A 23915-nucleotide genomic window follows, 5' to 3' on the forward strand; every position below is an offset into this window, starting at 1 on the left:
GGGCCTAAACAGGCAGTCAGACATTCCTCACAATCCAGGCTCCCAACTGCTCACCTGCCTGATTACCCCTAACCACTTCTGCCTGACAGCCTGATCACCCCCTAACCACTCCCCTGCCAGCCTGATCGACATCTAACTGCTCCCCTGCTGACCTGATTGCCCCTAACTGCCCTCCCTTGCCATCCTGGTTGCCCCTAACTGCCTTTCCCTGCAGGCCCAGTCCTCCCCAACTGCCCTCTTCTGCGGGCCTGGTTGCCCCTAACTGCCCTCCCCTGCCAGCCTGGTCCCCCACCACAACTGCCCTTCCTTGTAGGCCTGGTCCCTCCCAACTGCCCTCCCCTCCTGGCCCTATCACCCACAACTGCCCTCCCCTGCTGGCCATCTTGTTGCAGCCATCTTGTGTCCACATGGGGGTGGCCATTTGTGTGTTGGCATGATGATCAATTTGCATATTTCTCTTTTATTAGGATGAGAAAAGCTGCTAAGTTTCTCGGTCTTAAAATTTGAAAGTTGGATAAAAGGAGACATAACAGCCCATTGCCTTTATGTAGACATATAATGTAGTTTCACATTTAAAAGTGAGGAAAAATGAGATCTATAGAGACCAAGTGACATGCTCTATATATCACATTGACAGAGCCAGGACATGGACGCACTGCATTAGAAGGAAATCAATGGTTAGGCTTTTTTTTTTTCTTCAGAATCGAGAAGTGATGCTCTTTGAACTTTATTTATTTTGAATATTATCAACAAAATACAAGGATAATCAACCTTTCAGCAGCAGTTATTGAGTACCTACTGTATCCAAGGTGTTTTTAGTTTTTTAATTATTGCTTGGAAGTGGAGTAACCAACTATGTGCAGGGTTGTTTTTTTTGTGTGTGTGTGCAGATGGCTCTGTTCTATCATTTAGGTACATGAAGTTGGGCATTTTATTTTGGGTATAAATAGTGAGCAAAGCAGGGTTTTATATTGTGAATTTAAGTTATAAAAATCCACTTCCCTCTCCCCCCAAAAAACCTCCACCAGACTGTACCCAGAAGCGAGGATTCTCTTATTCTTGTTATTCCAACATTCATATTGTTGACTTTTGCAGTTCTTTGCAGTATTGTAAGTGGTTATTAGACCTCTAAGCACAAACTTTCTTGAAATAATTGAACTGAGGTTGTTTTTGTTTTTTTTTACTATTATTCTAGTTATTAAATGATCTATTTTATATAGTAAAACCTGAACACCAGAAAATACCAGAGATTCTGATATATATTAATCAGATGTAGGTTAGATGTGGCTAGTTGTCCTGTCACCAAATACAAATACAAAAACAAGGTACTGGACATTAACCTCCCTCAGATGCTCTCTCAGCATTGGTAAATTCTTTCTGCAGAATTTTATTTATATTACTAGAATGACAAAATGGTAACATTTAAAAAAATATATGTATTTTATTAATTTTTTTACAGAGAGGGATAGAGAGTTAGAAACATCTATGGGAGAAAAACATTGATCAGCTGCCTCCTGCACACCTCCTACTGAGGATGTGCCTGCAACCAAGGTACATGCCTTTGACCGGAATCAAACCTGGGACCTTTCAGTCTGCAGGCCGACACTCTATCCACTGAGCCAAACCAGTTAGGGCCAAAGTGGTAACATTTTATTATAGATACTGACACAATCCCTAGCAAAACCATTAGCTCTCTGAAATCTGGGACCACCTTGTTCATTTTTGCATTTTCAGAATTTAGCACAGTAGCCAGTACATTAGAGTAGTACTCATAAAATGTTTAGATAGTATTGACATGGTGTATTGAACACCTCTGAATTAACAGAGCCAGTTGTCAGAACAAAAGCCTTACATCTTAAAATCTACTTACAAGTTAAGTTAGCTTGAAAGAATGGTTAAAGACTTGCAACCCTTTGAGTACCCTTGATTAATAATACGTACTAGAAGCCCTATGCATGAAGATTCATGCAAGAATGGGCCTTCCTTCCCCTGGCTGCCGGAGCTGTCTTTCCACCTTCCCACTAGAGCAGCTGGGGTGGTATGGAATGCCTGTGTTATTGCCATGGTGACGACGCAAGTGTTCCACCCGGCTACTCGTGGCTACTCGGCACCTGCATAGGCAAATTAACCTGCCATCTTTGTTGGGTTAATATGCATACTAACTCCTGATTGGCTAGTGGGCATCACAAAGGTATGGCAGATTATTAGTGTAGATTTCCGTGTCACTAATGAAGTGATCAGTAGCAAGCAGGTCACCCTTGAATTATACTGTTTAGAGTTTTGAGGAGGGATTTTAAGTTCCACAGCCTCTCATCAATTTGTGTTGATGGCCTCACAAAAAAAGAGGGCTTTTCTTATAACCTTTAATGGACATGTTTCCTCCTCTTTCATCTATGAAACTACTATCTTCTTGGCAGGAGAACCCCAGGGACAGAAAAGATAATGTCATACACAAGCTCTGAAAAACAGTTATTTTGTTTTTAAAAGAACATTTTTATCTATTTAGACAGTCTAAAAATGTTATTATTTACTAGCTGTTTTTATTTAAAAATTTTATTAGCTATTCATTAATTAAGGGAAGGACATTCATTCTCTTTGAGAAGGAATGTCTCATGTAAGCAAGAATGTAATTTCCTTATATTTGAAAAGCATGTGCCCAAGCTTTGCAAAAACCCTATGTTTGCTGGTTCCTTCACTGTGTAAATCAACTGTCTTACATATTGTTTACTAAATCTTGGCCTGTAACATAGATTTTCAACTTGAATTGACATGGATTGAGGAATATAGATGTCTTTGATGAAAATGATCAAATTCTGAAATGTATTTTTTGTTTTAACATTTACTATTATGTGTGTTTTTTTTAATTTAAATGATTATAAAGAAGAAAATAAAATATAGCCCACAATCTCAATTGACAAAGTAACTTTTGCTAATAATTTGTTTCCATTCCACATACATTTGTTAGCAAGTAAGCATAAGTACATTTGTTCACATTTTTAAAAAGATAGAAATAATTTGTACAAGTGATTAGAAAATTTAGATTGTACGAAAATAAAATCCTTTATCGTCCCAAAAGTTTCTTGGTATCTTTCCAAGAAAAATTTTAATGCATATATAGCTTTTTGTTTTTTTTTTTAATTACACAAAAGGCTTTGTGGGATACACTATATTTGTCATTTTGCTTTTTCATAGATCTTGGCACCTTTTTCATACCAACATATGCATATCTATCTCATTTTTTATACCTCTTACTACATGGATAAATCATGTATATTTTACTAGTCTTATATTCATAAACATTTAGATCATTTCTACTGTTGTTGCAGTCAACATCCTGTTCAAAAAATTTGATGCAGTATAATTTCTGAGCAGTGGAATCATGGGTCAAAGAGTATGTGTACTTAAAATTTTGAAAGATTTTCAGATTTCAAGTCAAAGATTAGATTTATTTTTATTTCCATCAACAAGGAGTACACCATACTAATTTTCCTGTACTGTTGAAAGTATTAAAAAGCTTTTTTAAAAATTTCTACTAATTCAGTAGATGAGCAAATAATATTTTTAAGAAATAGAAATTTGTAAATTTTTAAAAATACTCTTCAGGATTGAAAAGGTAGTATTCTTATTTTTATTGTTTTTTATGTTTTACATATTAAGAGATGAAATTGGCCTGATCCCATGTCCTGAAGCTAGATATAACCGGAGCCCCATAGTCCTGGTTGAAAACAAACTTGGTGTGGAGAGCTGGTGTGTCAAGTTCCTTTTACCGTATGTCCACAACAAGCTCATTTTGTACAGAACAAGAAAGCAATGGCTGAACAAAGATGGTAAGTATGAACTCTGTCGTCTTCCTTTGTTTTTTGGAAGCAGCATGGAATATAGTGGGAAGAACTTTTCTCTGGGTGCTGGCATCACTGGATTCTAGTTCTAGCTTTTTCATTCAATGCCTGGGCAGGTATGTGACCTCGGGACAAGAGAGGAGTTTGAACTCATCAGTTTTCAAAGTTTACATCCATACTGATTCTATGGGAGATGCCTTAAGCAGGGTGCCAGGCCACCTACTGAAAACCAAGCAGTAAATTGAGCCATTCTGATTTATCTTTTTTAATATATAGGGGTCATTTATTAAATGGTATTTGAGGAAGATATCCTGTGACCAAAAAAAAAAAAAGTTTAAAAATTACTTAAGAGGACTGTGGTTGTTACAAGCTCAGATTCTCTGGTTTCTAATCCTTTAGTGCTATATAAACAATAGAACTCATTTTAGTAGCAATCTAAATGAGATAATGGAGACATGATAGTGGTAATTGTATTGTGATTTGTCACACTGTGAAACCCAGTTGAGCTCAAGCCCTCTGTGTCCTGTTCCTCTGCTGATAGAAGCAAAAACAAACAAACAAACAAAAACTATATCGGCATTCACTTCTTCTGCTCCTCTTTGTTGCATCAGACAATCCCTATTCATTCCACCTGGTTTATTTTCTTAGTTTCTTGCTATAGGTTATGTTAAGCCTCCATGTACACAAATTCTGTTTAATTTCAGTGAAAGTAAAACCCAAGGCCTACCTTTTTTGGAGAGTACTAAACCAAGACTGTTTTTGTAAAGCTTCTGCCCTTTCCCACATTATAGCAGTACCTTTAAAAGTATTCAATATGCCTGGTGACTAATCCTATTTAATAAAAGAGTAATATGCAGATTGACCATCACTCCAACACACAAGATGGCTACCCCCATGTGGTCAAAGATCCTGCCCCCATGTGGACACAAGAGGGCCACCACATGATGGCCAGCAGGGGAGGGCAGTGGGAGGGACCAGGCCTGCAAAGGAGAGCAGATGGGATCTATCAAGCCTACAGGGGAGGGCAATGAGGGGTGACCAGGCCGACAGAAGAGGGAAGTTGGGGGTGACCGGGCCTTCAGGGAAGGGCAGTTGGGGGGACCCAGGCCTGCAGTGGAGAGCAACCGAGGGGGACCAGGCCTGCAGGGGAGGGCAGTTAGGGGTGACTAGGCCTGCAGGGGACAATAGCTAGGGGCAAACAGGCTGGCAGGGGAGCAGTTAGGCATCCATCAGGCTGGCAGAGGAGTGGTTAGGAGGTAATTAGGCTGGCAGGCAGAAGTGGTTAGGGGCAATCAGGAAGGCAGGCAGGCAGACAGTTGGGAGTCAACAGTCCTAGATTGTGAGAGGAATGTCTGCCCGTTTAGGCCCAATCCCACCAGGCATCCCTCGAGGGGTCCCAGATTGGAGAGGGTGCAGGCTAGGCTGAGGGTAATTCCCCTCCCCCCCGCCTCTGTACATGAATTTCGTGCACTGGGCCTCTAGTACTGAATAAGAACTTTGTCTCATAGAGAATTTTCATTATCAGCTTGGTAGCCATTACCAAGGGCCTACTCATAGTAGAAGCTGTTCTGTACTGTAGGAGACAAAAAGATGAATAATATATGTTCTCTTTTGTTGAGTGTTACCAAAGATATGACATTCCTTTCAGCATTGTCCTTAGCAGCATTGTCATAAGAGATTCATAGCACTTTTCTCTGTTTAGACCAGTAGAAAAGAAGTTTGATTTGAAGATTATTTAATGTGTGAAATAGTTTCTATTTTGTGTGTTTCACTTATTTAGTCCTCTGGTTATATATCTATATATATCTATATCTATCTATCTATACATACTAGAGGCCCAGTGCATAAATTCGGCCTGCAGGACCAGGCCGAAACCAGCTCTCCAACATCCCTCAAGGGGTCCTGGATAGCTAGAGGGCACAGGCCAGTCCAAAGGACCCCACCAATGCACAATCAATCAGGGCTGGGGAGAGACTGTGGTAGGGCTCCAGGTCATGTCTGGCCCATCTTGCTTAGTCCCAATTGGCCAGACCCCAGCAGCAAGCTAAACTACCAGTCTGTTCCATAGTGGTCAGTGCACATCATAGCAACTGTTCGACCAGTCAAATGTCTGCCTCCTGGAGGTCAGTGTACATCAAGGAAGTGGTTGAACTACCTTAGCATATCATTAGCATATTATGCTTTGATTAGTTGAACGGGTGACTGGACACTTAGCATTTTATTATCTACACTAATAGAAGAGAAATATGTAAATTGACCATACCTCTGATGCCCTGCAGCCAATCTGAGGGAATATGCAAATTAGCAGGGCAAAGATGGCAGAGCAGCTGGGCGGGGCAGGGCACCTGGTATGATGGGGAGGGGCCATGAAGGGAGCTATAGAAGCAGCCCTTTGGCCAGAAAGAAGCTAAGAGTGCAGACTGGCTGGAGTCAGCAAGAAGCCTGCAGACTGCCGCTGGAGTCAGCAAAGACCCTGGCCGGAGAGAAGGAAGAAGGCAGTGGCCAGAGTGAAGGCCTAGGTCCTGGGTACCAGAGGAAAACCGGTGTGTCTGAAGCCAGGTGAAGGAAGGCCTATTGCACAAATCTTCATGCGACTAGCCTCTAGTATAGAATATATGTATGTAAAAATCTTAATTAAAAGGCTATGCCTAGCTTTTATTTGTGGCATCAACTTAAAAGTATAAGTTTAGGCATAAACTTAAAGGTAAGAATTTTTGTATTGTTAGATCCTCTTTTCTTCTCCATTTCATCACTCTATAGTAGGTTTTAATATAATTAAGGTACAAAATAACAACCCATGAATCCATTAAGTTATTTTTTGTCAAACAGAGCTGTATGTGTTTTCTGGCACACAGAAATGCATAATTGAATCAATACGTAACTACCGTATTTTTCGGACCATAAGACACTCCGGACCATAAGACGCACCAGTTTTTAGAGAAAGGAAATGAAGAAAAAAAGATTCTGAAACAAATAGTGTCCTAAAATATTTTATGTGCATTAAAACCCAACATCACAGTCATAAACACATGCAATCAACCCTGTAAAGTAAACAGCAGCATTTAGAACCATTTTAGAGCCGGGCAAGCACACAGAGACCACACAGAGCCAGGCAAGTAAAAAAACTTTTTTTTTAAAGTATATGTGTAGGCCAGCGTTTTTCAACCGCTGTTCCGCAGCACACTGAGATGTTGCCTGGTGTGCCGTAGGTGCAGACAAGACAAGAATTTTATAATTTTTCACTATTTTGTTTACTTAATATTTCATAATAAAGTAATGATAAAATACTTTCTTTGTGTTTATTTGATTCCTATTCAAGAGAATTACTTTATATATAGTCAATATAGGCACAGAGTTAAATTTTTTAACATTTTCTAATGGTGGTGTGCCTCGTGATTTTTTTCATGAAACAAGTGTGCCTTTGCCCAAAAAAGGTTGAAAAACACTGGTGTAGGCTACAATATATTTGGACCATAAGACGCAGGGATTTCCCCCCCCCCCCACTTCTGGGGGCAAAAAAGTGCATCTTATGGTCCGAAAAATACGGTAACTTGGAGCAGAGTGGCAGAATGATACTCTTGGAGAAAAGATACTACATTTTAAAATGTCAAAGGCTATTTTTGTTTCAGATCATTGTTTTTTGCCTATTAATGTGTGCTAACCCAACCTGCTGTCTCCTTGTAGCCCTTCCAAGTCCTTTCCTGTCTCTGTTTCTTATATTTATGGACACTGCACAGTTGGCTTTGCTAAATCTCCTCATCATGTAGTTTTAGTCTTGCTAGGCCCAGGAGGATCTGGGTGAAAGATGATGTGGTTAAATGCACTCACAAGAATAGCTGTCATCTAAGCTCTGAGTGCTGATGCAGCTTCACTTGTTTATAGAGCTTGATTCCATCTAACCTGCATCCTCATGGAAGCAGCTTTCAGTTTCTGGTGTATAATGCAGCATAATTTAGTGTCGTGGTACAAACAACTCAGGTTGTGTGATATTATTATCAATAAAAATATGGAAGCGAATTTCTGATTTGGCAGAAAAAGATATGTGAAAATCCTGACTAACAAGAGTCTTTTGCCAAACCTATGAACTGAAGCAATTAGAATACAGAGGTAAATCTTGTTAAGCAAGAAAGCAAAAAATGTTGGAAAAAGTTATTTCATGAAAATGCTGTGAAAACTGCTTTTTTAGAAAATATACAAATAAGAAGAGCAAAGTGAAGAAACCTGACAATTTCAGAAATGTCAGTGTCTGTGTGATTGATCGTGTCAAAACCCTAGAGAGGCATCCCCTAAGAATGTGAATGAAGGCTGTTACTTTTATTCTTGGAATACTTTTTTTTCCCTTTTTAATCAAACTGAATTCATGCTCTCATTAATGTGCTGAATTTCTTAGATCTTTGGAAAGCATCTATCTGTATTAGGGTTCTCCAGAGAAACAAACAGCTGAAAATTATATGTATACAAGAAGATTTATTATGACAAATTGTCTTGAATGTTTATGGAGGCTAAGAACTCCCACCATCTACATTCTGCAAGGTAGGGACCCAGGAAAACCAGTGATGTAACTTAGTTTGAGTCTGAAGGCCTGAGAACTTGTGTGTCAGTGTTTCAGTCCCAGTCCAGAGGCCGGAAAAGATGAGAAGTCTTTTCAAAAGATGAGAATTCTCAAGCAGGCAGACAGAAAGCCAAAAACAGGGATGAACTCCTCTTTTTTTCTCATGTCCTAGTTGGGCCTTCAACAGATAGGTTAGTGCTTTCCTAAATTGTGGAGGGCAATCTACTGAATCTACCAATGCTAATCTTTTCTGGGAACACCCTCACAGACACACTTAGAAGTAACATTTAGTCTGGGTACCCATAGCCTGGCAAGGTTAACCATGGTTTAGCTAAAATAACATCACAGCATTTCTGTGTAATTGTTTGGAGACTGATATTTTTTAAAAAATCTGATGCAGTAATAGCCATATTTGGTTTGGGAGAGAAATGATACTGTAATTCTAATTTTTGAGAAATCCATGACAAAACAAAAAGCAAAAGAGAAGTCCACAACATTGGAGTCTTGACGGAGAAGAACTCTGCCCCACTCTTTGACCATCTCCATGTGTGCCATTCCATCATCAGCTTTTGTTCTCTCCCCTCTTTCTCACCATCTCTGCTCCATTGTGCTATTTCTTCAATTCTTACTCCTCATCTGGACAAATATTATTACCTCATAGCTGGTCTACCCCATAGACCAGCTGGTCTACCTCTGTTTTGTAATCCATGTCCATACCATTAGCCAGTCGTCTCAAACAACACTTAGTATCTCATTTCATGTTCATGCTATCTACATTGTCAATTGATTTGGCTTGGTATTCAAGGACCTTTACAATCTGTCACCAGCCTTTCCTTTAAGAAAACGATGTAGCCGAAACCGGTTTGGCTCAGTGGTAGAGCGTCGGTATGCGGACTGAACGGTCCCAGGTTCGATTCCGGTCAGGGGCATGTACGATGGTTGTGGGCACATCCCCGATAGGGGGTGTGTAAGAGGCAGCTGATCGATGTTTCTAGCTCTCTAGTTCTCTCCCTTCCTCTCTGTGGAAAATCAATAAAATATATTTTAAAAAAAAAACAAAAGAGAAAAAAGAAAAAAAACGATGTTTCTATCTCTTTCTCTCTATCATTGAAAGTATTACATATATCCCCCTTTTCCCTCCCATTGACCCCCTCCACAGTGCTCCCGTCCCCTCTCCAGGCCTTCTCCATATTATTATCTGTTCATGAACTATGCATATATGCATATAAGTTCATTGGTTAATCTCTTCCTCCTCTCCCACTCCCTTTCTCTCTGAAGTACATCAGCCTGTTGCATGCTTCAATGTCACTGGTTCTATTTTTGTTCATCAGTTTGTTTTGTTCATTGATTCCACATATAAGTGAGATTATGTGATACATGTCTTTATCTGACTGGCTTATTTTGCTTAGTTTAGTACAGTCCATGTCTCTCCATGCTGTCTCCAAGGGTAAGAGATCATTCTTTTTTTTCCACAGCTGCATAATATTCCACTATGTAAATGTACCATAGTTTTTTAATCTATTTGTCTATTAATGGGCACTTGGGCTGTTTCCAAATCTTAGGTATTGTAAATAACGCTGTTATGAACATAGGGGTGCATATATTCTTTGTGATTGGTATTTCTGGCTTCTTAGGTCATAATACTAAATGTGGGATCACTTGGTCAAATGGTAGTTGTTGTTTTTTGAGCAAATGTCAGACTATTTTATAGCTTTTCTTCTACTTCAAATTCAGTGTCAGAGGTTGTAGATTCTCAGCCCTCGAACTAAAGCCAGCCCACAGATGTATTTTGTTTTGGTTTGTATAATGCTTTTAAAATTATTTTTTAATATATATTTTTATTGATTTCATAGTGGAAGGACGAGTGAGAGAATCATTGATTGGTTGCCTCCTGCAGGACCCATACTGGGAATCAAGCCCGAAATCTGGGCATGTGCCCTTGACTACAATTGAACCTGGGACCCTTCTGTCCATAGACCGATGCTCTATCTACTGAGCCAAACCGGCTAGGGCTTTTTAAAATTATTATAAATTACCGTATTTTTCGGACCATAAGACGCTCCGGACCATAAGACGCACCAGTTTTTAGAGAAGGGAAATGAAGAAAAAAAGATTCTGAAACAGATAGTGTCCTAAAATATTTTATGTGCATTAAAACCCAACATCACAGTCATAAACACATGCAATCAACCCTGTAAAGTAAACAGCAGCATTTAGAACCATTTTAGAGCCGGGCAAGCACACAGAGACCACACAGAGCTGGGCAAGTAAAAAAACTTTTTTTTTAAAGTATATGTGTAGGCTATATTTGGACCATAAGACGCAGGGACTTTCCCCCCCCACTTCTGGGGGGAAAAAAGTGCGTCTTATGGTCCGAAAAATACGGTAGGTAAACATTTAAAATCAGGATGAACTTTTAAAATTGGCATGGAAATCTGCATTTCTATCTTCACTTGGAAAATCGGAAGCCTTCAGTGCATACATTTCTCCATGGTGCCAATTGGCTAGTGCTCACAGCCTCTGCTTTTCTTGACTAGGAAAGCTTGTTCCAAGCTTTATTAGAACCTCTTCATGTTCTTCAGACACTGAGGGAGAGTGTCAGTTGCTATTCTCCAGGTTTGCTTTCATACACTTCAACAATCATTTGAACCTTAAAAGCATTTGAGTTTTGCAGTTCTTTGATATACCTTTTGCCACATCATATACTGTTCCATTCTTGGACTTTGCTGTGTACTACTGCCTTATTTCTGTGTGTTTTTTTCTGAGACCATGTTTATATCTTACTAGAGGACCAGTGCACAAATTCGTACACCAGTAGGGTTCCTCAGCCTGGCCTGTTGGATCAGGCCAAAACTGGCTCTCCAACATCACCTAAGGAGTCCCGAATTGCAAGAGGGCTCAGGCCCGGCTAAGGGATCCCACTGGTGCATGACTGGGGCCAGGGATGGTCATGGGAGGTTGGCCAGTCAGGGAGGGACCGTAGGAGGGCTCCAGGGCATGTGTAGCCCCTCTCACTCAGTCTGATAGGTAGGACCCCATTAGCAAGCTAACCTACCAGTTGAGCATCTGCTGGTCAGTACACATCATAGCAAGTGGTTGAATGGATGACTCGCATATCAGTAGCGTATTATGCTTTGATCGGTTGAATGGATGACTAGGCACTTAGCATGTTAGGTTTTTATAATATGTCTATGTTGTCACTGTTGTGGTTGCCAGCATAAACACACCCACATACTCATAAAGCCTCTTCGACTGCTCTAGGAGAAAGTAATTACTACTCTGCAGGCCTGTGGGAGTCCTTTATTCAGAATGCTTACACAGTAACACCTACTATAGTTTTTTGTAGTTATTTATTTAAATAACATTTTCCCCAGCTTGATTGTGAGTTCGTTAGAAAGGGGGATTATGTCTAGTCTTTCTTTACCCAGCACCTTATGTGTTCAACAGACATTTATCATAAAAATAACAAGAATTTGGTAAGCAAAAGACTAGCTTAGTCTGGCTATCAGTTCAGTGATTCTGTTCTATAATAAGTGACCTTTTGGTGTTTACCATATAGCTTTACCTCAAGCCTCTCATTAACCTAAATGTGTTTTAGAAGAAGAGATTAACCAACCCAAGCCAACCTTGGGTTTATTTCTAAATGCATGAAAACTTATCTGTCATAGACAGTTATCAAACCCAATGACCATTGCCACATAACTGCCAGCCTTGGGTAGCAAAGAAAGCTTATTGATTTTTTTCTAACTTTTCTGCAGCATCCTTGTATCCCCTCCTTATTACTGGATTTAGCATTTTCTCCTTGTGATGGAATGATGAGTTAGATACATATTGAAGTATGTAATGAACAGTTATTTGCTAGAATATATCCTGTTATTTGGAAAGAGATCTGTTTAATATCAAGAAATGATAGGTATTTCAGTAGCTCACATCTTAGTAAAACTGCAAAGGAAAATAGTATATAGATGAAATTTAGAGAGAGTAAAATAATTGCAGATAAATAAAGACATATTTATCTTTATCTAGAGATCTTTGGTTAAACTTTAGATCTTTAGTTCAGATCTCACTTAAAGAGGACAGAGTAATTGTAGACATTGTTGCTGGGGTAGAAATAGCATCTGCTTTGCAGGAAAAGAGACCTGGATTTAGAATCAGTTCATCAATACACCAAAGTCACTTTACTTAACCTCTTCCTATTTTCACACTAGTGGGTCTCACAGGGTTGTTGTGAGGATCACAGGAAGTGGTATATGTAAAGCACTCAGTACAGTGCCTGGCATATAGAGACACTAGTCTCCTTTCTCTCATTTAGCCAGAGCCAGTGGGGAAGAGGAGCAGAAAAATACATGTAATTCAGGAATGATTCCTTAAGTGTTATGTATTTCTAACCTTGTTAATTTTTTCTTTAATGGCCCTTTTCCATGTCTGATATTCTATTTCATCCCCACCTCTTGGATCAGACTGAATACTTCCTGAAGGAAGTCCTGTCTGAACTTGAGAACTGAATCAGGAAAAGTTAGTCAAAGAGGAGGGGAGAGGGCCTGTGACTGAATGTCACACTGATGATTGATGGAGGCTGCTGATATGCGCTAAAATTAGAGATTCTTATTAGTTGAGAAGTATCCTCTCTGCCCTGCAGTCACTGCTCAGATAGCTCAGGGGACTCTTTTCCTCCTTCTGGGGGCCCCAGCCCCAGTATGGTTTATGGCAGTGGTCAGCAAGCTCATTAGTCAACAGATCCAAATATCAACAGTACAATGATTGAAATTTCTTTTGAGAGCCAAATTTTTTAAATTTAAACTTCTAATGCCACTTCTTCAAAATAGACTTGTTCAGGCCGTGGTATTTTGTGGAAGAGCCACACTCAAGGGGCCAAAGAGCTGCATGTTGCTCACGAGCTGCAGTTTGTCGACCACGCATTTATTGAACTGGGCTAGGAAATACAAGCTTTGTAAAAGGAATTACCATTGGGTGCTTACTGTCAGGTACTGTCCTAATCCTTCATGGGTTTGAATCATATGAGTAATACCATTATTAGCTTTATTTTGCATAAAGAGGATACTATCGCAGAAAGATAAAGTGATATGTCCAGAACTTCTCAGTAAGTAGTAGAGCTGGCTGGGCTCTGAACCCAATAGCGGCTGTTGCCCTGCTAGGGGGAGACCCTGTAGTAAAGGAGTGTTACTTTGGCCAGTCTTCCTCTCTCTTCACACAACCACAGAATGAATAGTGGGGACTTAAGGTATTTTTCTGTGTGTTTGTCTTGTACTGCTGTACAGTCTCTCTCATGGAGGATGAACTTGTCCTTATTTATGGGTTGGGTAGAAGAGTTGCATTAGAAGTACAAACAAATAGTCACAATCCTGGGTTACACTTTTTTTTTAATACAGAAAGGGAAAGTCCAAGAAACAAAATAATAGTTTATGTGGATAATATAATGGATTGAAAAATTATAGATTTCAAAAGAAATACTAGCGGCCTTCCTATCATATACACATGTTTTTATATAGCTACTTAACAACCAGATGTGTTTTTTGTTGCTTATTTTACAAGTTTAGACGTTTAGACAGTTTCACTATAGGAACATCTGCCTCGTGATTACTTCTTTGATAAATTAGTGTCGAAAATTTTCTTTTTTGTTTTGTTTTGTTAATCCTCACCATTGATTTTTTAGGGAGAGTGGAAGAGAGAGAGAATGACACAGAGAGAAACATCAGTGTGAGAGAAACACATTGATTGGTTGCCTTCTGCAGGAGCCCTGACCAGTCCTGGGCTGGGGAGGAATTTGCAATCAAGGTACGTGACCTTGACCGGGATCATTTGGTCTGCTGGCCAATGCTCTATCCACTGACCCAAACCAGCTAGGGTGAAATTTTCATTTTTTTATAAGGAGCAATGGTATTTAGATGAACAAACATTTATCGAGTACCCACTGTCAAACAGCTATGGCGATAGGGAATGAATCTAATTGTTCACTTCACTGAGGTTGATATTACCATTTCACAGATAAGGAAACTGATGTTCAATGGTGTTATGTAGACAGTAAGTGGAAAAACTGAGATTTGAACCCTGACAGAGACCATATTTTTTCATATTTATGTTGAGTAAATGAGTAATTTGAAGATGTATTAGAGGAGACTTGCCTCCAAAAAACTTACAGTCTCATTAAAAGGATAATATTTATCAAGATCAGTAACAAAGTAAGATGCACACAGAACAGAGAGTTTAAAGATTGCTTCTAGCCAGGTAGGTCAGGAAAGTCTTTAGGAAGAAAGATGCTTTTAAAAATACTTTTTCAGAGATAGGAGGACATTTCTGGCAGAGAGAATAGCAAGTAGGTAACTCTGAGTTATATCTAAAGAGGAGAAGATAGGCAGGTATGAGGTGTTTAGTGAAGGGTGGGCTTTGGTCCAGGAGGAGTATAACACTTGAGAGGCAAGTAGTGGAAGGCCAGGCTGACAAGAAGATTGGGACCAGGTTCTAGATTCTTGTTACATTTTCTCAACACCCTATGCCCTCTCTAGTCATGCTCTGGTACTATAACTATTTGAGAGTACCCTGTATGTTGAGTTTCATGCCTCTTTGCAAACTTGGCTTACAGTTAAAAAAAAAAAAAAAGATTTTTATTGATTTCAGAGAGGAAAAGAGAGTGGGAGAGAGAGAAACATCAGTGATGAGAGAGAATCATTGATTGACTGCCTCCTGCACACCCCACATTGGGGATCGAGCTCACAACCTGGGCATGTGCCTTTGACCAGAATCAAACCCGGACCCTTCAGTCCGCAGACTAATGCTCTATCCACTGAAGCCAAACATTTTTCCCCCATGGTCTGTAATGGCATTACTACCTTATTTACCTGATTCATTGATAGCTTCCCTGGGTATTCCAGTAAGAATTAATTGCAGCTGCTTTGGTGGTCCCTAAAATGTAGCATATATTTCTAGTTCACATTTAATTTTGCCTTACATATTAGTAATTGTTTACATTTCTCTCCAACTAAAGGGTAATCTAGAGAACAAGATGAGGTCTTATTTATCATTATATCCAGTTTAATCTTTGTTCATACTCAATACTTAGAATATTTGTGGAATTAAATAAATAATAGTGTAGAAATTTATATTTATTTTCCCTGATAAATATTAAATTAGTGCCAAAAACTACTAAAAGTAAAAGAATGAAGAGGTTAGTTAAATTATTCTTTATAGATATACTAGAGGCCCAGTGCATGTCATTCATGCACTGGGAGAGGGTGATCACTGAGCCTGGACAATGACCTCTCGTAGTCCGGGACTCCTGGGGTGATGTCTGCTGCCAGCTTAGGCCCTATTCCCTTGGTAGTCAGGCCTAAGCTGACAGTCAGACATCCCTCTTAGTCTGGGACCGATGGTCTTAGGCTCTACAGCAGCGGTTCTCAAGCAGAGGGTCAAGAGCCTAAGACCATTGGAAAACACATATATTTACATTACAATTCATAACAGTTGCAAAATTACAGTTATGAAGTAGCAATGAAAATATGGGGTCACCACAACATGAGGAACTGTATTAAAGAGTGGTGGCATTAGAAAGGTTGAGAACCACTGGCTTAGAACAAGTTATAGCTATCATTAAAATTATTGTGACGTGAGATCTATATGTCACTATAATGTGAGCCTATATATCTATATAAAATGAAATAAAGACCTTAAAGAGAAGCCGAGCTTTAAAGGATAGGACTATTTGTTTTTAATATGACTTCTCTTTATTTTAGAACTGATAGATGTCACACGCACTCTGCTGCTTCTAAACCCAGACTTTACCACGGCATGGAACATGAGGTACGTCATTCTTACCATTAATAAAATGAAATTGTCCAAATTTCTGAAGACATACAAGCCCCATGAGTTGTTAGCTTTTTGAAATATGAAATATAAACCATATGTACATGGCATCTTCTCATTTTTTATAATAGGCCCATGAAAATTCTAATATAAACTTTGCTCCTTTTTTGCATATTTAACTCTGTTCTCTGTAAACTACTTTCCTGAAATATAAATCATCATGTTGAATCATTTTATACATTTGATGCCTGCTTTTACTTTTCCTTTCATTTAAGAGAGGTAGGGGTAATCAGCATAGTTGGTTGACGAGTAAGACCCTGCTTAGTACATTTGAGAAGCATTATAGTGTGTGGGGTGAGCATTTAAGGCCACAATCTTGTAATCTCAGTTGAGTCACTAACATTGAGACCTCTGTGGGCAAATCACTGCAGACTCTGGCACTCAGTGTTTTAGAGAGAGGTCATATTTTATTGATACCTTTAATTTTAATTATTGTAGCTTTAAACACAATAGTTATTGAACTATTATAGTTCTCAGACCAGGTTCATATTTTTCAATATATATATATATATATATATATATATATATGGTTTTTAAAAACTGGTGGTTCCTTAGACTAATGCAAATTCTTTTAAGAGGAAGGCAGGATACAAATTATCCTATATAATCAAAGCATAATATGCTAATTAGGCTGGACATCTTTCCAGACCACAGGTGCCTTTTGCTTTCCTAGTTAGTTCCCCTCACATTTATTTAATGACCCTCACTTTATTCTTTCTTCCCATGTTAGCAGCTTACTATATATATATATATATATATATATATATATATATACACACACACATAGAAAAACACACACACACACACACACACACACACACCATTGATTGAGGTTATTTTAAGCTAAGATGTCTTCCCAAATACTACTTTGTTGTTCAAATAAAGAAATTGAGAGAGAACCCTTAATTTAAGAAACTTTGTAAAGATTTATATGTAAGGTAACTTCCTATTTACTGAAGAAAAATTTTTTTTTGTTTATAGACATCCTAGGGAATATAGTTGAGTAATTGTAAATCAGAAGAGGTTTCAAAATTAGTAAATGGAAATTATACTTAATACAGTAAGTTACCTATAAAAATGGTTTTTAATCTTTAGTGTGTACCACCCAAGGGCTTACTAAAACACATTGCTTTGCCCACTGGAGTTTTTGATTCATTGGGTCTAGGATGAGGCCTGAGACTTTATTTCTCAACAGTTTCAAATGATGTAGTCAAGGACCCTAATTTGAGAATCTGTTCTACAAAGTGCTTAAAATTACATAGAGCAGTATTGTGCCTTCTTTTCTATAAGTAATCTGACTTATTGTATGAACAAAACATTTACCGATTTCAGAAGAAAAAGGATCTCGGACTGCAAAAGTGATTGGCTGTGCATTAAATATTCTTTTAAGATGATAAGGTTTCCTGTACATTGGAAGAAAAATAGTCAATAATTTCACCTATTAAAGCAGCCATATATACCTTTATTTTATAAAGTGAAATTATTGTAAAATGCAAATACTTTTACTTATGAAGTGTTTTCATTAAAAAGGAAGTTTTTTTTTTTCCTTTTCAAATAAAAGGTTAGAAATAGGGCATTTGCTGTTGGAAAGAAAAGGTATTGTGGTATTTAGGAACTAATCCACCTAAGTAGGTGAAGTGTACATGCTGGGCTTTGGTTTTATTGGCATTACACTTCCCTAAAATATATGTAATCATCCCTACCATAGAAAGGACATTTGAAGATTAAATATTAGCAAATGAACTAGCTTCATTATAAAATAATAATACATTAAAAATTAATATCAAAACTTATAAAACTTATCTGAGAAATTAAACCTAAACCTAAGTCATTTTTACCTGAGAAGTATGGGGAGCACTTTTGCATGACATTCTTTATACTACATTGAAGCTTAGAATACTTTTTAAAAATAAAAATTTCACATAGCTCTTACTTTCGTTTAATTTCAAAAGTTATCTAGTATAATAAAGACCCATGCAGGTAGGTATTTTACCTGGTAATACACCTTTTGGAAACTTAACCCTAAGTGATAGTACTACAAAAGAAGTCATAAGCACAAAGCACTTTGTTTCAGAATTATTTTAGAATAGCAAAAACTTAGAAGCAACCTAAATCTCTAACCATAGGGAAGAACATAATCAAACAGCATAGCTACTGAATGAATACTATTTGATCACTTAAATGTTCATATGGTTCAGCTGGTTGGGAGCATCGGCCAGCACACCAAAAGGTTGTGTGGGTTTGATCCCTGGTCAGGATGCGTATGGGATGCAACCAATCAATGTCTCTTTCACATTTATCAATGTTTCTCTATAAATAAACAAACAAACAAACAAACAAACATATCCTCACCTGGCTGGTATGGCTCAGTTTGCTCATGTACCAGAAGGTTACTGGTTCAATTCCAGGTAGTTAGGGCACGTGCCCGGGTTGCAGGCTCCATCTCCAGTAAGGGCATATAGGAAATAGCCCACAGATGTTTATCTCTCATGAGTGTTTCTATCTTTCTTTCCCTCTCCCTTCCTCTCTCTAAAAATCAATAAAGACATATTAAAAACAAAACATTAAAAAGTATCCTTGGCAGAGGGTTAAATAAATAAAATATTCATATAGGACCATATGTAAGATTAGAATATAAAATTATATGTTAAAAGATAGATGCAGCCCAGCCTGCATGGCTCAGTGGTTGAGTGTCAACCTGTGAACCAGGAGGTTAAGGTTGGATTTCCAGTCAGAGCCCATGCAGAAGGTAGCTGACCAATTATTCATTTGCATCATTGATGTTTCTCTCCCTCTCCCTTCCTTTCTGAAATCAATTTTTAAAATTATATATATTAAAAGGTAGATGCATATAAGGAACGGTAGAGGGAAAATTAAAAAATAAATATAGTCATTGAGATTACATCTCAATAATACTGGGTGGGTTGTATGTGTATTATTATTATTTTTTTTATAATGAACCAGGTCATATCAAGTCCTACTTAGGAAGCTAGAGCAATTCTTGCCTCATTTTGGAGCTGCCCTTCAGATACTGATGTCAGGCCTGATAAGCTTTTGCAAACCCCTTGGCCTTCTTCCAAACAGATAACTAAAAGGTCTACCACTGATTTAAAGCTTTTGTTATTTTAAGATTATGAGAATACATTCTTGATTACTGTGTGTGACGTGTATGAGTTTTGTTTTCTTTTTTCAAAAATTCTTGGAAATTCACTTCTCAGTGAATACCCATACAATATGTTTGGATAGAAAGATAAAGTAATGGTTCTTTTTATTTTTCTTTTACAGAAAAGAGCTGATCCTCTCTGGCACTTTAAATCCAATTAAGGATTTACATCTGGGAAAACTGGCCTTAACTAAGTTTCCAAAGAGTCCAGAAACATGGATTCACAGGTGTGGTTAATTTACACCTTAGGATTCTTACTTAGGATTCCAAATGGCTGGAGAAAATACAGTGTGTGAGACCAGATCACATCACAGTTCAGAGGATGAATTTTAAAGTCATGCTTAAATCTTGATGCCAGCACTTGCTACCCGTGTGATTTTTGGAAATTATTTAACTTCTTCAAGCCTGTTTTCTCTTTTGTAAAATGAAAATAATAATTCCACCTATCTCAGAGTTAATAGCTGAGTTTATATGAGTAATACAGTGCCTGGCACATATTAAATACTCAATAAATTTTAACCATTATTGTTAACATTCTTAAGGAGTCATGGAAATTGCATTTTGATATTCAAATATAATGAGCAACTTAAGTTTTATAATTAATGAAATTGTGTAAAAATGATGGTGGTAATGGTTGTGATTATTAAAAATAATCAAATAAGGAAAATAAGTGCAGCTGAAATTCATGCACTTGGAGGGGGTTCCCTCAGCTTGGACTGTACCCTCTCACAGGGGATGTATGACTGATGGCTCCTATGGGGAGCGGGCCTAAGCCATTAGTCACGGTCATCCTTAGCGCTGCCGCAGAGAGGCGGGAAAGGCTCCCACCACCGCTGCTGCGATAGCCAGCCATGAGCCCAGCTACTGGCTGAGCGGCACTCTCCCTATGGGAGCATACTGACTACCAGGGGACAGCTCCTGCATTGAATATCTGCCCCCTCGTGGTCAGTGCGTGTCATAGCGACTGGTTGTTCTGCTGTTCAGTCGATTTGCATATTAGCCTTTTATTATATAGGATGCCTCAGTCAATCTCTTGGCTTGGCTAATCCTATATAATAAAAGCCTAATATGCTATGTGTCCGGTCGTTCAGTCATCTGTTCAGTCAATCAAAGCATAATATGCTAAGGATGCTAATGATATGCTAAGAGTACTCAACTGCTCACTATGACGTGTACTGACCACCAGGGGGCAGATGCTCCGACTGGTAGGTTAGCTTGCTGCTGGGTCCAGCCTATCTGGAATGAGCAAGTGGGGCCGGACGCGCCCTGGAGCCCTCCTGCAGTCCCTCCCTGGCTGGCCAACTTCCGGCATCCCTCCCTGGCCCTAGCTGTGCATTGGTTGGGTTTCTTGGCCTGGCCTGCGCCTCTCACAGTTTGGGACCCCTCGGGGGATGTTGGAGAGCTGGGGCTGAGGGACACCGCTGGTGCACAAATTTGTGCACTGGGCCTCTAGTATTTTATAAAGCAAGGTTTTGTTGTTAATACTAAAACTGTTATTTGAAAGTGAAAAAATTTTGTACTCAATTTCTTGTACTTTTATGTTAGAAATTTTTAATCTAAAATAATACTTATGAGAAAATATTTGTTAAAATCTAAAACATTAAGTGGTTGAGACACCTTATTGAATTTCATTTATGTGTATGCGAATGAAAATCTTAAAAATAGACAAGAAAAAAATCCATAAAGACATTTTAGAACCTTGATGGTCTCACTAATTATAATGTATTCGTTTCCTCTAGATTCTATACTGTACTATGGAAATTTTGCTTAATGAAAGCTGTCATAATGCAGTTTCTAGTTCGCAAACAAATATACATAGGTTGAGGCATCCGTATGTAATTAAAGATATGAACCATGATTCCTCTTCTAGCATTTACCAGCCATTAATTATATCTGTTCTCCCACCAACTACCACTACAACATACACACACACTCATACACCAGTTGAGTTTACATATCTTCAAATGGAGTTTAGGGTTGTAATTTTATAACTGATGGCATTTCCTTTTTGACAGATTTTAACATTTCAGAAAGGTTTTTCTTCCTCCTTGTCCTGCCTCCTTTTAAATGCTGCAAAAGTTAAATGTGTCTTTTAAAACAAAAACAGTTCCTCACATCCCCCCAAAACACACCCACACACACAAACTCATTGGGGTTATAGATAGGTATTATTTTCATTATCTGTGAATGGAAATTAAATTAAGAGCAAAAAAACTTTGTTTTTCTCTCTGGTTTATGCTCTTTCCTCACTCTCTTTCCCACATGCTACCTTATCAGACGATGGGTGCTACAGCAGCTACTTCAGGAAACCTCCTTGCCTTCCTTTGTGACCAAAGGAAACTTGGGAACAATTCCTGCGGAAAGGACTCAGCGACTAATACGAGAAGAGATGGAGGTCTGTGGTGAAGCGGCAGGGAGATACCCAAGCAACTATAATGCCTGGTCCCATCGCATCTGGGTTTTACAACACCTGGCCAAGCTAGATATCAAGGTAGGGGTGTTATTCTATCTTCCTAGCACTCTCCATGTCTGCCTTTAAATCTCCTGGTCTCAGTTCCTCCTCAAGGGCTTTAAAGGAGGAAAGTAGAGGCAGCCCAGCAGCCTAGAGAGGATCACAACAGCTAATACCTCCAGGGGTCCCTGGCAATTAAAAGAAGTTTGTGTTCCTCACCAGCATATTTTGGCACTGTTAAGGCTAGTGCATTGGCAGAACAAAGGTAGGTTTAAGCAGTAAGGAAGACTGAGCATAACTCATTTTGCCCTGAAACCGGAAAAGATTGTGGAACATTGCAAAACTGAATTGATAGCCTTTGATTATATGGCTTTCTGAATCAGCTGGCTGCCTTTTCAGTCTCTCTTGGGAAGGAAACAAGATTTCATTCAAGTATTTCCCAACTTAGTCTATAAAAATCCTGAGGATTCCTAAGTCCCACCCCAAGCCTACTAAATTGGAATGAGGGTAGGATTTAGAGATCAGTGTGTTTCACAAGCACAGGGGGTTATTTGGATGCAGAGCCAGGTTGGAAACTGTCACAACCTAATTCTTTTCGTTTAGAAATAAAGAGATGGAAGTTACCAGAGAATTAGCCACAGCATTACTTACTATTCATCAGAGTGAGAACCAGGTGTCCTTGGACTCCTTACATACTATAGTTATTCTGTTTTCTTCTTCCTTTTTTATGATATCAGTGCCATCAGCATCAAGGGTACTTGACTAAAAGCTTCCCAGTCTTGAGACAATTTAAAGAAGTCAAAATGTTTTCAGATTAATGGAGAAACTATTCTCTGACTTTCACTCACCACTCCCTTCTTTATACATCTTTCGTAGGTTCCCTCTCCTCTCTGTTTCCAAGATAGAGATTCCTCCAAGTGAAACAAGAGAGTTTTCACTTCAGTGAGACTTTAGGCCAGCAATTTTAGAGGAGTAGCCCTTCCCCTCTAGGTGATTTGGCTCTATTCTTCAGGAGGGGAGATGCCTAATGGAGAGGAAAGAGCTGAGACAGAACTACATTGGTCTGGGCTCACATTCTGGCCCTACTAGCTGTGTGTGGAAAGTAAGGCTTTAATGTTTTCATCTTAAAACTGGGGCTTTACTTTCTGCCTCGGTGGATTATTATAAAAATTACTTAAATTAATGTGTATAAAGTACTGGGCACCTAATAGTAGAGGCACACTAAAGTTTAGTTCTTTTCTTTATTCCCCGTAGGTGAAACTGGCTACCATATTGCTAGGTCAACTTACTGTAATTTGTTCATGAAATAGTACTGAAACTCAGTCATTCCCACACACTGTCCAGTACACTGGTGTAAAGACAAAGCAGTGTTACATTTGCAGGAACCAGGGAAGCTGCAGGTTCAATGGGAGCACAGAAGTTTACTCCCCATCCAGGCTGATTAATGGAGAAACTATTAATTGGGAGTCTGGAGGAATGCTTGCAAGTTATCTGGTGGATATTGAGTGGTTAGAGCCAGTCACTTCAGCTTCACAGCCTGGTAATGTGTGGGGGTTCAGGAGAGTTCAGGAAAAAGAGGAAGGCTGAGTCCAGGTGAACTACAAAGTCTTTGGAAGCTTTCCTGCCTAGATATGATCCTTTTAAGGTGACATTCTCACAAAACCAGGAACTTGGGGCCAAGGTGAAATTCTTGGTTACTTGACACCATCTGGTGTTGCAGACAGTGTGTTGACTCAGCTGCTAGGCTCACAATCCTAGGCTCACATGCTGTCAGCCTGCCTTGCCCTTGGGGGGACTGTGCTTTTCCTATCATCACTTCCATTGTGGTGTCTCTTACTCTCAGTAAAGAGTGCTGACATTGCAAAAACCCCTTTCTGCTCTTGTTAGCCATTGAGATCATGCTTTGTCTGTCAGAAAATAATCATAAAAGTACCAATAGCCTCGAGCAGCTTAAAAATACATATAAAATGAGGTGGTCCTTTTTTTTTTTTTTTTTAAACTAGAAAATGCATAGTGGTATTTTAGCATTGA

General features: G+C 38.8%; 1 protein-coding gene across 6 annotated transcripts in view; it reads left to right on the plus strand.

Moving 5' to 3' along the window:
- Window positions 1-23915, plus strand: part of PTAR1 (protein prenyltransferase alpha subunit repeat containing 1) — a 45761-nt gene that overhangs the window by 6645 nt on the left and 15201 nt on the right. For 4 of the 6 annotated variants that reach the window (XM_036433854.2, XM_036433859.2, XM_036433858.2 and 1 more), the window contains exons 2-5: window positions 3658-3827; window positions 16140-16206; window positions 19555-19659; window positions 21710-21923. In XM_036433854.2, coding sequence (XP_036289747.1) covers window positions 3658-3827; window positions 16140-16206; window positions 19555-19659; window positions 21710-21923 — 556 coding nt within the window. Of the gene's footprint in view, window positions 1-3657; window positions 3828-16139; window positions 16207-19554; window positions 19660-21709; window positions 21930-22813; window positions 23140-23915 lie in introns of those variants that run through there. The other 2 variants (XM_036433857.2, XM_036433855.2) reach the window with 2 other exon arrangements.

The sequence above is a fragment of the Pipistrellus kuhlii genome, unplaced genomic scaffold (assembly GCF_014108245.1).
Source record: "Pipistrellus kuhlii isolate mPipKuh1 unplaced genomic scaffold, mPipKuh1.p scaffold_m20_p_12, whole genome shotgun sequence".
Lineage (NCBI taxonomy): Eukaryota > Metazoa > Chordata > Mammalia > Chiroptera > Vespertilionidae > Pipistrellus > Pipistrellus kuhlii.